Source organism: Ictalurus punctatus, chromosome 1 (assembly GCF_001660625.3).
Source record: "Ictalurus punctatus breed USDA103 chromosome 1, Coco_2.0, whole genome shotgun sequence".
NCBI classification, from domain to species: Eukaryota; Metazoa; Chordata; class Actinopteri; order Siluriformes; family Ictaluridae; genus Ictalurus; species Ictalurus punctatus.
In genome coordinates, this window is record NC_030416.2 from 7,442,767 (window position 1) to 7,458,908 (window position 16,142).

At 39.0% G+C, this 16,142-nt stretch overlaps 1 protein-coding gene across 2 annotated transcripts; it reads left to right on the forward strand.

Annotated features, from left to right (window-relative positions):
• The first annotated feature begins 7,458 nt into the window (after positions 1 to 7,458).
• fxyd7 (FXYD domain containing ion transport regulator 7) lies at positions 7,459 to 16,020 on the forward strand. Of its 2 annotated transcripts, XM_047154413.2 has the most exons (6): positions 7,505 to 7,691; positions 10,496 to 10,531; positions 13,402 to 13,476; positions 14,421 to 14,451; positions 15,136 to 15,176; positions 15,258 to 16,020. In XM_047154413.2, exons 1-6 carry the CDS (start codon positions 7,676 to 7,678, stop codon positions 15,275 to 15,277), a joined length of 219 nt encoding a protein of 72 aa, XP_047010369.1. In that variant the 5' UTR covers positions 7,505 to 7,675; the 3' UTR covers positions 15,278 to 16,020. The 2 variants fall into 2 exon arrangements, with proteins under 2 accessions (XP_047010366.1, XP_047010369.1); XM_047154410.2 differs by lacking the exon at positions 14,421 to 14,451 and having other exon boundaries at positions 7,459 to 7,691.
• Positions 16,021 to 16,142: the final 122 nt, after the last annotated feature.

Genomic DNA, 16,142 nt, shown 5'->3' on the forward strand with positions numbered 1-16,142 from the left:
TAAGCCTCTGTATTCCATCATGAAATACCATTATGTCAATTCTGCAAAATAGCTGTAAATACACACCCACACACACACACATATATATATATATATATATATATATATATATATATATATATATATATATATATATATATATATATATATATATATAATATATACACACACAGTTGCTGTGAAAAAGTATTTGCCCCATCCTGATTTCTTCTGTTAATTGTTTCAGAAATGTAAGTTAAATCAGTTTTTAAATGATAATTATATATTGAAGCAAAAAAGTTATCCAATACCAACTGGGCCTGTGTGAAAATGTATTTGCCACTGTAGTTGTACATTCCCTAAATCTATGAAACTGCATTCATAATGTAGTTGAACAGGCCTGATTACTGTCAGCTCTGTTCAATTAAATCAACACTTAAATAGAAGTTTTTCAACAGCATGAAGTTGGTTAAAAGGTCTTACCCAGTAACACACTATGCCAAAGTTGAAAGAAATTCCAGAAATGATGAGGAAGAAGGTGATTGAAATACATCAGTCTGGGTAGGGTTACAAAGCTATTTCAAAGGCTCTGTGACTCCAAAGAACCACAATGAGAGCCATTATCTCCAAATGAAAAAACTCGGCACAGTAGTGTACTCTCAGCAGTGGCCAACCTTCTAAAATTCCTCCAAGAGCACAGCAACTACTCATCCAGGAAGTCACAAAAGAGCCAAGGACAACATCAAAGGACCTACAGGCTTCTCTTGCATCAATAAAGGTCCATATATGACCTATATTGGACAATATATGTTCATGACTCCACTATCAGAAAGACACTGGGCAAAGATGGCATCTATGGAAGAGTGGCGAGGTGAAAACCACCGCTAACCCAGAACATTAAGGCTCGTCTAAATTTTGCCAAAACACACCCTGATGATTCTTAAATCTTTTGGGAGAATGTTCTGTGGATTGATGAGTCAAAAGTGAAACATCTGGCATAAACCAAACACATAATTCCACAAAATGAACACCAAAACTACAATCAAGAATCTGTGATGGTGTGGGGATGCTCTGCTGCTTCAGGGCCTGGGCAACTTGCAATAACTGAGGGAAACATGAATGCTGCTCTTCTGCTCTTCTCCGGTCTTCAGTCCGTAAGTTTAAATTCAAGTGCAACTGGATTATACAGCAAGACAATGATCAAAGCATAGGAGTAAGTCCATGTCTGAATGGATTTTAAAAAACAAGCTAAATGAAAGTTTTGGAGTGGCCTAGTCAAAGTCCTGACTTGAACCCAATTGAGATGTGTGGCAGGACCTTAAACAAGCAGTTCATGCTTGAAAATCCTCCAATGTGGCTTAAATAAACAGTTCTGTAAAGAGTGGGCCAAAATTCCACCATAGCGCCAGTTATTGGAAGCATTTGATTGCAGTTATTTCTGCACGTTTGCTTCATGCTTCCAGGGTCCGGGGCTCGATTCCCGCCCGGGTCATGCGTGTGCGGAGTTTGCATGTTCTCCCTGTGCTGCGGGGGTTTTCTCCGGGTACTCTGGTTTCCTTCCCCAATCCAAAGACATGCATGGTAGGCTGATTGGCATGTCCATAGTGTATGAATGGGTGTGTGAATGTGTGTGTGTGATTGTGCCCTGCGGTGGACTGGCACCCTGTCCAGGGTGTACCCTGCCTTGTGCCCGATGGTTCCTGGGAATGGAGTAAGCGGTTGAAGATGGATGGATGGATGGATATATTGTGTATTTACTCAGTTTGCCTTTGTTTTATGTTGTATTTCGTTTTAACATACAAAACTATTTAGTATGAGATACACGAAAACAGAACAAATCAGGATGGAGTAAATACTTTTTCTTAGCACTCTATAAGCTACTTATAAGTATCGAATAAAATCCAAATGACTGAATTAAAGAGTTATTTTTTATATGTTGCCTGGGCATTAAATATAATTAGCAGTCATTTGTTTTCTATCTAAAGTCTCAATCTCCATTCTTGTTTGTACAGTAGTATATATATTCATAAACATAAACAAAAATGCATAAACATCCAACAATCAGAAAGATTAAACACTATTATTTGGTGAGTTGTTACTATAGACACGACATTGAAAGAGCACTTTGATATAAACCTCTGGTCTGAATTACAACAGGTGCAGTGTATATCATAAGTCGTTCAGGGGTACAGTAGATTACCATGGCAAGTGCTCAAACTGTATGGTCAGTGTTTTCCATTTAACAAGCAAATATGTCTGTATGTTGACTGATCTAAAGCTAATACTTGTATATGAAGTATAACTCAGTTAAATTATAACAATGTAAATTCGTGGTCATGGTGAATTGACATCACTGCGTAAACAGGGAAGGGACTCATGGTCAAGAAGACTACCCCAAGTTGATGTTACATTCCCACAGAAGGCAAAGGCCTAGGGTGATTGCAAGAATGATAACGATAGTTGGGGTTGGATGATAGTAATGATGGCGGATGGGAGTATGACCGGAGGTTGAAGGGATGGTTGTAGCTTTTATTTCCACCACATAAACAGCAGGACTGTTATTTCCAAACAGTAAAGAACAAGACAACCATGAAACCAGGACGCTGGGGAAACTAGTCTCACCTAGGAGAGACAACATGGACTGTGCCAAAGGAATGAACATAACAAAATAGGACTACACTAGGCTGTATTTAAAGTAGCTATCTAGACTTTCAAAGCATCAAACAAAAACTAACTGCAGTAGGCAAAGCTAACAAGAAATACACCTGCCATCTAACCTAGTGTGTCTAGACATCGAAAGAACCTACGTGATGGGATGTAGGTGCACGCACAATCTTACCTGTTCTCAAACCAAGGGAACAAGTATAAGGGTGTATTGGAAGAAAAAAGCAACAAGCAACCTAATCAACAATTAAAACAACTGAGTAGCAATCAAGGGGTAACAGTTTACCAGTGAGCCAATGTGTTGCTTTTAAACTGATAGCTCCAACTTTTTTTGGTCGGGCTCCTGCCTTCCCATTGGTCAAGTCCTGTCAACCATTTAATAGCGATTAAATCGCATCCCGAGACAGAAGAACAACCAAACAGTGAAAAAAGAGCAGAGGGAGCACACAAATGCAAGCACACTTACACGTAACACTCCCACCCTAAAGAGCAAACGTTTGCGAAAATACAACACAGGGTTACCACACAACTATTCTGTTCATCTTAGACATTTTCAGAAACTTTCTTGTGCTTTATTTCTGTTATAGTTTTGTACTAGTTATGGACCATCTCATGACCCTTTGATTTTAGTTTTACATACAGGACAAAAATACCAGTGGGTTATGCTCTGCGTATGCAATGATGGGTAGGGAACTAGAACCAACATAGACTTCAAAGAACTTTAAAGCTAATAACGTTATCGCTTCCTGCTCTATAATAGAGTATTTTACCTGGTGCTTATTAAATTTGAGTGAAAAATAACCCCGCAGTGTGCATCCTCTTGTAACAAAACAGCTCCAGCCCCTACAGCACTGGCATCGACTTCAAGTTTAAAAGGCCTGGAAAAATCTAGGACTACAAGAATGGGTAAGTCACATAACAGCTTTCACACAGTCAAAAGCATGTTGGCAATCTAAAGTCCAAACCATGAGTTTGGACGGCCTAAGCAAAGACGTGAGAGAAAAAATGACTGCAGAAAAGTTTTTACAGGAACTCCAGTAGTACCATGCCATACCCAGATATCACTGTATCTCACGGCGTGTTGGCAGCATAGGGAAATTTTAAATGGCAGCTACTTTAGCATCTACTGGACATAACTGTCCAGTATAAAAACCATATCTAGCACATATAAGAGAGTGGAAAAACCATATCTAGCACATATAAGAGAGTGTACCACTCCATGGTGAAGAGGACAAGGTCATCCGAACTAGCTGAGCAGTTTGGAACATCTGACAACACAATGTTAACTAGTCGCTGGAAGGTTGTGGGAGCATTTCGACGTCCAAATAGCATAACTGTGTATTGCAGGAAGCCAGCTGGGACGAAAGCAGAAATATCCAATACACAAGTATTCAGTGGCACCTGCCAATAACCTTTAAGCAAGTTCAACTTTGAATTCAAATAAGCTGAACAAACATTATACAGTCTTTTATCCTAGGCAAAGGATATGAATTAGGGACTGTAACAGCATTAATGCCCCTTTTATTGGTACACTGTCAATATGAACTATCGACCTTAGGGACCAGTAAACAAAGTGAACTCCATGGGTTACAACTGTGTTTGCTTTAACCCATGCTCCAACAAATATTTGACTTCTTTCATGGTCGCTCTTTTAGTTGCATTGATAAGCATACAAATCTGCCTTCTGGTAGTCAGGAAAATGACCTAGGACGGAAGACAGGTTGGACATTTCAGAATTTGAAAATGTTTTTTAAAAAGGTTTGTGGTGCATGCCATTGCAATAACCCATTTGAATCCTCATCAGTATGCTCCTCACTGCGATCAGGTACTGCTATCAATCCAACAGAAAAGGATTTATTATTGCAATACATGAGTATGATAAGCGTTTGCAGCTTATGAGTATGTGGCTTTTGAGTATGATAAGCTTTTAGCATGTTAATATGACAGACACATGTCTTGTGTTTACGGTCAGCAGTGCAGATAACAAGTGAATTTCAAGTTGCAACTGTAACTGGTTGTAGTATGCGTTGTGTTTTATTTAATCCAGAAAGAAACAGGCGGACGGCAACTGGGTCAACTTCTCATTTAATCTCTCCACTCTCTCTCTCTCTCTCTCTCTCTCTCTCTCTCTCTCTCTCTCTCTCTCTCTCTCTCTCTCTCCTCTCCCATTCATGCATAATGCAAAAGGGCAGAGGAGGAGCCAAAACAGGAAATTACACAAATCAATGAAATCACGATAATTAAAAGGAAAAGCACTCACACAAACAGACAGTCACACCAGGTACACATCCTTTTTGTGTAATTCTACACATCAAATTCAAGCAGTGTTTTCTATACCCGTTATACAACCTTGAGTCAAAAGCAAGGTTAGAGCATCCCTGTGAGTGCATGAATGACTTTTAAAAGAAAGTCAGTGCATAGCATCAATGAACACTAAATCAAATTAAAATACACACTTCCAGAAACATCTAGTCATAACAAACTGGACTTTAAGAGTACTTGAATATACTGTAGAACCCCTTAAGACCTTTTTCCTCTGTTTACCTCACTGTGATCTGTAGCAGCACTGACACATAATGGCCTGAGCCAGTTCCTGACTCATATTTTCAAGGACGCTCGTTTGTGTCACAACTTAGTACAAGATATGAATACTGAGTACATTACTGTAGATGGTTTTGCTTTAAATATATGGTCTCAAAATGTCCCTGTCCTTTCTGCATTGCAGATCAATTTAATTTGCTGCTTGGAGACTAATGGAGATTATGTCCAAAAGAAGCATCTGATGTGTCCATATCAAGAGCAAATTCCTGGACCTCAGGGTCAATTTAAGAGTGTCCATGATGTCAGTGACATCAATGATGTCAGTGATGAGAAATTATATTAAAAAAAAAAAAAATTAAGTCACACTTCAATTTTTTTAGGACAGTTCAGAGTAGTTTCAGTCAAGACATGTGACCATAAGTGTTACACAATGCAGCCGTGATTATGTAAGAAAGATTTCCTGAGTTGGTGAATGCTGTCACCATTGAACAACCAGAAAGCATGGCTGTAAGACAAAACAGTTCGTACTTAATACATTTATATTAGAATTCAAACACCGCACATCAAACAGTGGACATTAACTTTTGCTTAATTAAATAAAGTGACCTTGTCTTTCTGAAGTGGAGAAAAGGCTACACTAAGACATTAATATTATTACGGCAATATTATACCACTTTTTTCAATACACCAGCTGATCAATTTACAATTACATTTTTAACTTGCAGGAGTTTATACTCTTTATCTGGTTCTAGGGTTCTTCCTGTATAGCACCCTCAGATGAAAAAAATCTGATTTTTTAAATACTGATTTACCTCTAAGGCATGCCTACAGGTGGAGATCCGAGATGGGAGGAAGGCTGTTATTGCATTCCTGGTGGATTAAACAGGAAGTCAATATTTCCAGTAGACAGATTTGAACACAAAAGACTTTGTGCAATTTAATGTGAAATGTGAAAGCAGTGAGTCTCCCTAGAATATCCAAGAGCACACAGAGATTGTATCAGTCATACTCCTTGGGTCCACCAGTCTGGGGAATATGTATTATATGTATTATATTCAATATTGGCAATAATCAATGGATTGATTGATTGATGTTACCAACCATGCTGAAAATCCCAACAGAAACCATTACATAAATTCTAATGGTTTTAATGGGTATAATGGGAGTTGTATTAGGTTTTAATGGAAACTATAATGGTCCTTTTGCATCTCTACTGGTAATGTGTTGGATTCATGTAAATTGAAATGTAAAAAATGAACTCAATCTCCAGATTCTCCAACAAGCATGTGAGCCAGTGTGAGATCCACTGTTTAACGTGAACGCGCACAGGAGTTCATGAGGAAAGCCTGGCTCAGTTTAACGTGAACGCGCACAGGACTTCATGAGGAAAGCCTGGCTCAGTTTAACGTGAACGCGCACAGGACTTCATGAGGAAAGCCTGGCTCAGTTTAACGTGAACGCGCACAGGACTTCTTGAGGAAAGCCTGGCTCAGTTGTTTACCCACAGTGAACTGGCGTCATATCAATTAAAACAGCCTGCTAATGTTTTGGATAAGTGATAACGTCTACCATACAGAAACCCTAAGTGTTTTTCTTTAGACTGTTTCACGGAACAGCACTCTGAACTTCCTAAAAATGGGCGGTTTGTACATTTTTAGCACGACAGCTGCACCGTTTAGCAGTCGGAATTAGCCTCAACTCTCAACACCATTGAGCCAGTGACCCGATCCAGTCCCCAATCCCCGCCCCCTGCTAGCAGTGCGCATGCGCAGAAATGGTGCAGGCTGAAAATGGTAATAGGTTTTCAGCTGGTAGCAGTGTGGTCACTTTTAGTGACATACCTTAATACACAACATAATTACCTAATTATTTTTGCTTTCAACAAAGAAAAAAATCTTTAACAATCAGCCTACTATTGAAACCATTACCATTATTGGTCCTGAATGGTATTCATTAGACATAATATGCCACCAATGGAAGGCACTAAATTACCAGTAGAGACCCACAGGGACCATTACAGTTTCCAATAAAGCCAATACAATTCCCATTATAACCATTAAAACCATTACAAGTTCTATGAGGGGTTCTGATGGGGGTTTTTTTCAGCAAGGTAATATTTATGTAATCTGATTTGCTCTTATATCTGATATAACAGATATATATGATCTTCTATCTATATAAAAATAAGTAAAGTTTGAAATCAATAATATTGGCAGGTTGACTTGGCCGCTAGAGGGCGCTGCGAAACTATCGGATGGATTCCAAATGGCTTGGCCCACGTTATATAAACGCACTGCATCTTGTATAATGGTTATAATGGCTTCTACACCCTATGTAGTGCACCTATAAGTCAAGTAGGGGGTATTTGGGATGTAACCGTAGAGTTAATCAGCATATGATTAAATAGCTGCACCCCACCACAGCTTTACCTCATCACACAGTCTGAAGAGAGAGAAGGAGAAAAACCCAGCCCAGTTCCAGCACTGCAGACATGGCCACTACAGCAGGTGCGTACACATTTAAAGTGCATTTCAACTTAAAAACTGAATATTCTATAGACTATTGTGTATTCATTGTCTTCTTATAAAGCATCTCGATATTCTCTATGAATTACTCACAGTTAAGACATGTATTCTTCTAGACTGAATTATGCATTTATATAGTAAAATACAAATAGCATACAAAACAAATTTACATGTATAATGCATGTATAAAATAAAACAATGTTTTATCCGCTTTTTAAAACCATCCCAAAGTACCTGTCAGTTTTGCACAGAGGTGGTTCCCTTTTTTTTCTCCCCCAGTTTAATGTACAATTGCTGCAAATGCATTACTATATTTTCTAGGTTGTTGCAGACATAACACACTGAGTCATTGAAAAGTTTAATTAGCCTAACAATACATATTTTTAATGGTTTTAGACTACTTTTGCTATCCATGTTCTTTAAAAAAAATAATCCATCTAATTGATTGTAGTTGCAGCTGCTTCAATTTGAAGAGACATAGACATGTTGCCAGTACTGTAGATAATCAATATTTAAAAATATCTGTATTTAATATTATATCTTTACCTGTATTTACGAGTGATTTGTGTAAAAATGTTATTAAATGCAGTCACACCCTGCTTGAGCATCTCATATATCGGTGCTCCCAGGAGACAATCTCCAAGCTCCTCATTCAGACTGAATGCACAGCAGTGCGCATGCGCGTTTCTGCCATGCAGACACACTGCACACTTATGGGCTCATTTCGCTGAGCTCGCAAACTCCTCCTCCACTGCAGCCGATCAATACCCCAAACTGCTCGGGTGCGTTAAAAAAAAAAAAGCTGCTGTGTGGAAATTTTCTCTTACTGTTCTGTTCACTGTCAGTGTGACTTCTTTATTCCACTGAAAATTGCTTTTGAAGTTTCCAAAGATAAAAAGAGAACAACTGCATATTATGTTTACTTACTAGCCCAGCTGTTTATGCAGATTTTGTCAGCCACGATCAGAGCTCCACAGCTCAAAGCAGATGTTTTTGGGTGGTGGATTATTTGTTTGGCGGCGGGGGGTTAGAATCCTGGCTCTTCCTTGTGTGTGCAGTGTTTTTGCATGTTCTCCCCGTGCTTTGTGGGTTTCCTGTGGGTACTCCGGTTTCCTCCCCCAGTCCGAAGACATGTATTGTAGTCTGATTGGTATCTCTAAATTGTCCTGTGTGTGTGTGTGTGTGTGTGTGTGTGTGTGTGTGCGCGCACACGCACGCGCGATTGTTCCCTGCGATGGGTTGGCACTCTGTCCAGGGTGTTCCCTGCCTTGTGCCCAGAGTCCCCTGGGATAGGTTCCAGGCTCCCTGCGACAATGTGTAGGATATGCAGTACAAAAATGGATGGATAGATTATTTGTTGGACGCGCCCAGTGGTACAGTTACCGCCTCTCGGCTCCATGGCCTCAGCTCCTGATCTCAGGTTATTGTTCAGCGTTTCTTGCCGTGTCAGTGTGGGTTTCCTCCAACCTTCCAAAAATATGCGAGTAGGTGGATTGGCTATGCTAACCCAAGGTATGAAGGTCTTCTCTGTCCTGACACCCTGACACAGTAACTCTTCTCTGGCCTGAACAGCTGAGTCACTAACTGTCTTCAAACAAAGACTAAAGACCTAACCATTCACCACACACTTGAATGAGCACTTATTTCATTTACTTAAAAAATGCCTTGATTGATTAAATGTGTTTTTCCTTTTCATGCGCTACTAACATTCTTTTAACAGGGTTCTGACCTACCGAACTATCTTAAGGATATTATTTGATAGACTACATAGTACTTGTGTCAGTCTCACTGGATAAGGGCCTCTGCTAATATAAATGTAAATAAGCACCACTGACCTGACCAGGATAAAGCGGTTCCTGAAGTGGGAGTGGATGAATGGATTATTAGATCCACAGTGGGGATATGATCTCTAACCAGTGTATACACTTGGCACACCTATACAGTTTAAGACTTTTCTCATGAGCAATCTTGTCCTTTTAGCTTTTTATCAGTGTCAATTTTCTGAACACAGGTCTGATGTTAAATTGATATTTTTGATTGGCGAAGTATTTTCAGCACAGCAATGACACTTGTAAAACCCAAATGTAAAACCTTTAAGGGTTCTTCAGCTGTCCCCTTAGTGGAGCCCAGTCTAGAGCCCTATCAGAAAGGGTTCCAAACAGAAGCCAGGAACCCTTGTTTGAGTTATCAGCACCACACTCGTAAGAAGTGGTGATCATATTATGGTTCCTATCCACTAGTACCTAGAGTACAGGGAGCTGTTAAATTATGCTACACTGAGTAAATGCGGGCTATATATGGGGCTATAACCTACAAAGTGTTATATGGTTGGTGTATTTGATAGACTTGCCATTGCCATATTAAGTGTATTCAGTAGCAGCTCAGCATAGGTGTTAAACAATGTAGGTGTTCAGACAACATTCTCCTTTCCTATAGGGAATGTGGGGTTACATTTTGGGGCTTCAATGCCATCTAGCAAGGAATACAGAAACTCCGTCCAACAACACACATAATACTGTAACTAGTTTAGATACAGTTGAGAATGGTTGCTAATTTGCACTACTAGCACTCTTCTTGACATCGAATTGTGTTGGCGTTAAAGCAATACAACAGAATTCCGACAGTAACCCGAGCTCAGGATTGAACCGGGGACCCTAGAGCTGTGAAGTGACACCGTGAAACCCCAAGATGCTGATGACACCCCAAAACACAATGTTGTGAATACTTTACATTTGGTATGTTACTACCACTGTCAAGATTCTTTGTATTTTATACTCTCTTCCCAGAGTCATTGTGGGAGGACCAGAGTGCCTTTGATTATGGTAAGTACTGAAGTAAAGAAACACTGATTATGGAAAACACTTCACAGCAAAATCATCCAGTTACGCATATTTACAGTGTTGGGTGTTAGGTCAACTCATGCCATGAATTCCGTTTCCCATCCTGCATGGCAGCCTACAAACACGACCACCATGGACTGCAATTCCCAGAACACTCGCACATTGCTGTGTTCACTCTCACCTTCATTCTAATTATGCACACCTGCATCCAGTTCACAGCACAATCGCAACCACAGTTTAGAAAAGACTTTCATTGCACTCACTCTAGGGGCACACAGTGGCTTAGTGGTTAACACGTTTGCCTCACAACTCACCTCGAGGGTTGGGGGTTCCACTGTGACCCTGTGTGTGTGGAGTATGCAGGTTCCCCCTGTGCTGCAGGGGTTTCCTCTGGGTACTCCGGTTTCCTCCCCCAGTCCAAAGACATGCATGGTAGGTTGATTGGCGTGTCTAAAGTGTCCGTAGTATATGAATGTGTATGTGATTGTGCCCTGCGGTGGATTGGCACCCTGTCCAGGGTGTACCCTGGGATAGGCTCCAGGTTCCCCGTGACCCTGAAAAGGATAAGTGGTATAGAGGATGGATGGATGCACTCACTCTTTGCGACGTATACGCTCCATTCCTCGTGTATGTGACTATACCAAGCCTGTTTCTCTCTACCCGTATTTGTAATTGACCTCCTTTTTCTATGGTTATTCACAATAGAACACAGAAAACATATCAAATGTTTAAAATGTACCATTTTAAGAAAAAAATAAGGTAATTTTGAATTTGATTCCCGTAACATGTCTGTGACTCTGCCTAAGGTTAGGCTTAGGGTTAGTCTCTGCCTCTCTAAGATACTCTTTTTATAGCCAGTCATGTTACCGACCTATTGCCAGTTAACCTCCAGCGGTTTCTTTTTAGTAACTCTTACTTTTCCATCCTTTTGTTTCCCCGTCCAAACTTTTTGGAGACGTGTTGCAGCCATCGGATTCGAAATCCCTTTTTTTTCTTAAAATGGTATATTTACTCCAGTTTAAACATTTGATCTGTTTTCTGTGTTCTATTATGAATAACATATGGATTTATGAGACTTGCAAATCATGGCATTGTGTTTTTATTTAAATTTTACACAGCGTCCTAACGTCTTTGGAATTGGGGTTGTAGATCTCATACTAAATTGTTTCAGAAATGAAAACAAAATCTTAGAAAAAACAAAGACAACCTGAGTATACACAAAATACAATCTTTAAATGATAATTATACATTGAAGCAAAAAAGTTATCCAATACCAACTGGGCCTGTGTGACAATGTATTTGCCCTCATAGTTACTAATTCCCCAAATCTATGAAACTGTATTCATAATAGGGTTCAGCTGGACTAGACACAACCAGGTCTGATTACTGCAAACCCTGTTCAATTAAATCAACCCTTAAATAGAACTTTTTCAACAGCATGAAGTTGGTTGAAAGGTTTTACCCAGTAACACAGTATGCTAAAGTTGAAAGAAATTCCAGAAATGATGAGGAAGAAGGTGATTTGAAATACAGAAGTTTGGGAAGGGTTTCAAAGCTATTTCAAAGGCTCTGTGACTCCAAAGAACCACAGTGAGAGCCATTATCTCCAAATGGAAAAACAGTAGTGAACCTTCCCAGAAGTGGCCAATCTTCCAAAATTCCTCTAAGAGCACAGCAACTACTCCATCCAGGAAGTCACAAAAGAGCCAAGGACAACATCAAAGGACCTACAGGCCTCTCGTACATCAATAAAGGTCACTGGGCAAAGATGGCATCTATGGAAGAGAGGCGAGGTGAAAACCACTGCTAACCCAGAAGAACATTAAGGCTCGTCTAAATTTTGACTCTGATAATCCTCAAACCTTTTGGGAGAATGTTTTTTGGACTGATGAGTCAAAAGTGGAACTGTTTCATGAATATCATGCCTATGGTCAAGCATGGTGGTGGTGTGTGATGGTGTGGGGATGCTTTGCTGCTTCAGGGTCTGAGCAACATGCAATAATTGAGGGAAACATGACTTTTGGTCTCTACCAGAAAATCCTAATGGAGAATATCTGGTCTTCAGTACGTAAAATGAAATTCAAACGTAATTGGATTATGCAAAAAGACAATGATCCAAAGCATACGAGTAAGTCCTAGTCCTAGAAGTAAGTGAAAGACTGATCAGTTATCAAAAGTGTTTGGTTGCAGTTATTGCCGCTAAAGGCGGCACAACCAGAATTTGGGCAATTAAGGGCAATTAGTCTTTCAGTAGGTGTTAACTCTCTCTCCCTTTTTTTTTTTTTTTTTTTTTTTTTTTTTTTTTCTTTAATAAAAAACTGTTGTTTACTCAGGTTGCCTTTGTTTTGTTTCGTTTGAAGATCTAAAATTATTTAATGAGCTATACACAAAAACAGTAGAAATCAGGATGGGGCAAATACTTCATATCACTGTGTATATACACAACAATAATTTACAATAACTATACACTAATAAAGGGGCGGTGTACGATGGCTTAGCGGTTAGCACGTTTGCCTCGCACCTCCGGGGTTGGGGGTTTGAATCCTGTCTCCACTCTGTGTACATGGAGTTTGCATGCTCTCCAAATGCGTCAGGGGTTTCCTCCCCAAGTCCAAAGACATGCATTGTAAGCTGAATTTTAGGCATTTTGAAATTGTTCATAGTGTGTGAGTGAGTGTGCGATTGTGCCCTGCGATGGGTAGGTACCCTGTCTAGGGTGTCCCCTACGTTGTACCCTGAGTTCCCTGACTGGAATTCATCACTGAGGCATATTGCTGTGTGCCACATTCATTGCATATTCACTTCAATTCATGGGACTAACTTGACTATCACACTTTTCATTTTTCACATAGATTATGAGATGCTGCGAACCACCGGGGTTATTCTCGCTGTGGTAATGTTTGTATCCGGAATCCTCATAGCCCTGAGTAAGTTGATCAGCTGAGATCACATTCATATTTACGCATTTAGCAGAAACATTTACGCTTTTGCCAAAACTGACTTGACGAATGAAGGACTTTATGATACAAGTATAGAGCTGCACTAGTAGTGGTACAAATACAGCTAGGAATTTCAAGACATTTCATATTGTACAGCTTTTCTCATTTGTGAGTTTTCACTCCACTTTCTTATATATACAGCTCACAATATCATGGTTAATGGCGTAGAATTAGCTGAGGGAGCCGTCAATCATGATTAAAAACAATTAAACGAATAATCTTATGCTTAAAGCAAGTAAAAAGATCATTAATAGGCCTGCACTTTCAAGTTTCCATATACAAACAGCCAACAACCATTAACCCATATCCCATTTTAAACCCTATATTTGGAACAATACTACTGAAACTTATTTTATAACATGAAACGTCTCTAACAAACCTGCAAAAATCTGTTTATATGGGTTATTTTAAAGACCTTAATGGGAGATTCTTGCACTCAGACAGATGACTTTGCACTCTACTGATTTCACTGTAATATGACCAAGCTACTTTTACTATTGTCTTAATAACTTCAAGAGAGAGAAATGAGGGAATGATTGCTTTTAGCTGCTATAATGCAAGTGACCACAATAACGAACTTGTTTTATGGACGTTACGCAATGTAAAATATAACAATAAATGAATAAAAAAGTAACTTCCTTCTGTAATAATAAATATGTAAGTGCTGTAGTATAAGAGGAACACAATATTTGTGTTAATCAAGCTCTGTTTCATGTATTATTACTTACTTATTAAATATAAATTAAAGAAACATCCACCATCCTTCCTTTCAGCAATTCATATTTTTATCTATCTATATTTTAATCTATTCTTTTTTTTTTTTTTTTTTTTTTTTTTTTTTTTTTTTTTTTTTTTTTTTTGTCTCTTATTAGGTAAAAAATTCAAATGTTCAAAGTCCTCCAAGTAAGACTTTGCACACGAGTGGAAAGCCTGCTCTATGCATGTGGAATGACTTGGAAATAAAGATGAGGAGACGTAACGAAAGAAAAAGACCTTCACCCAGAAGACTCTTCGCTCAAATGCAGCCCCTGGGTTAAAGGCTTGCTGAGAGTTTCTCTTTGTCCAGAAACACTGCCTATCCATGAAAAGAACCATAGTAAACCTGTTAGAAGTGTATCGCCTCTGAAAAGTCAGGGATAATCACTGTAATGGCAACAGTGGAGTAGAACGAATATCCCCAGGCTCTGGTGGTGAATTCGAGAGAACACTTTATAGAAACAGGCTTGCACTTTTTCTATACAGTATCTCTGATCACTTGTGGTGTTTGAGTAATGTTTATCTGGATAGACAGTGTGTATGTTTAATGCTGAAACGCAGTGCATGTTGTAATCTCAGTGCCTGACAACTGCTTTTAATTGTTCCCTGAATAATTCATATTGACCGCGTTTAACTTTTTTTTGCAGTACACTGTGGTATTAATAATAATCTATAAGATAATTTGCACTACTCGACAGGTCCTGTGCTGGATTTTTAAAGATTTTTCCTGACTGTGCATGCGCGCTGACTGAAGTTTTGTGAGTGCATTCGTAAGTTTCGCTGTTTGTCTATGAGAGCATGGTAACTTCTGCTCCGACTTTTCTCTTCCAGTTCAAGTCCTGTGGAACAGCCTCAACCCCCCAAAACAGAAGGTAAGGTCTCAGTGCCCAAACTTTTGTAGCGTTGTTTTACTTGGTCATAATTTCCTGATTCATATTTGTTTCTCTTTTCAGTACCTGCTCAGTCAGTATAGAGACTGCAATCTATGCCCAAGGATGCTCCTAAGAATGTGAGGAGAGCTGCATGGGATCAGTCGCCTTTTTAATTTACACTGGATTTGGAGGCTTCCTACTTCTTTCTTTGTAAAACTCCTATATCATATCTGTCAAAGTTTATTCACGACTTTTTTTTTTTTTGGCAGGTTATTACATATTAACGTTCATAATTTGATACTTACTCACCACTGATTGGCTATTATGCGCACAAACATAACTGTTGATTTAGTGGAAAGGATGTTTGAGGGATCACATTTTTATTACAAATCTAAAAATAGGATTTCAGTAGTAGTCTACGAGATTCACCATAACATTGACAGCATTTCAGCTTATGTTTGTCTTGTTCACTCGCTCTTCCTGTCCTGTTCTCATGTGTGTTCACCACCTCCAGTTTAGCAGCATGACTCTATCCTAGTTCTGTATAACATACCAGCATTTTTAAAAGGTCATAGCTTTGGCATACTAACAGTGTCATTTGGGAGTTGACCATAATATGATCATACGCAAATATATGACTGTGCAGGAAAAAAAAAAATCCTGGCAACCTTTACCACAATGCTTCTACTATAGAATGTAAATGCTTGTATTCTGATATTTATGATTAGCATGTTTAAAAAAAAAAAAAAAGGCATGTCAAATAGTAAAGCAAAAGAAATTTTTGTAAACCTAACTACATTTGGTTTCTAAACATTATGTAAACGAAATAAAAAAATTACAAAATGGTAAGACACAGCTTATTAAAAGATTCTGAATCATCAACCAGCACTTTCGGTGTCTCACTGCGTCCGTAAGTGTAATCTGAATGTCACTGTGTACCTTCATCAAATAAACAGTATCAAACAC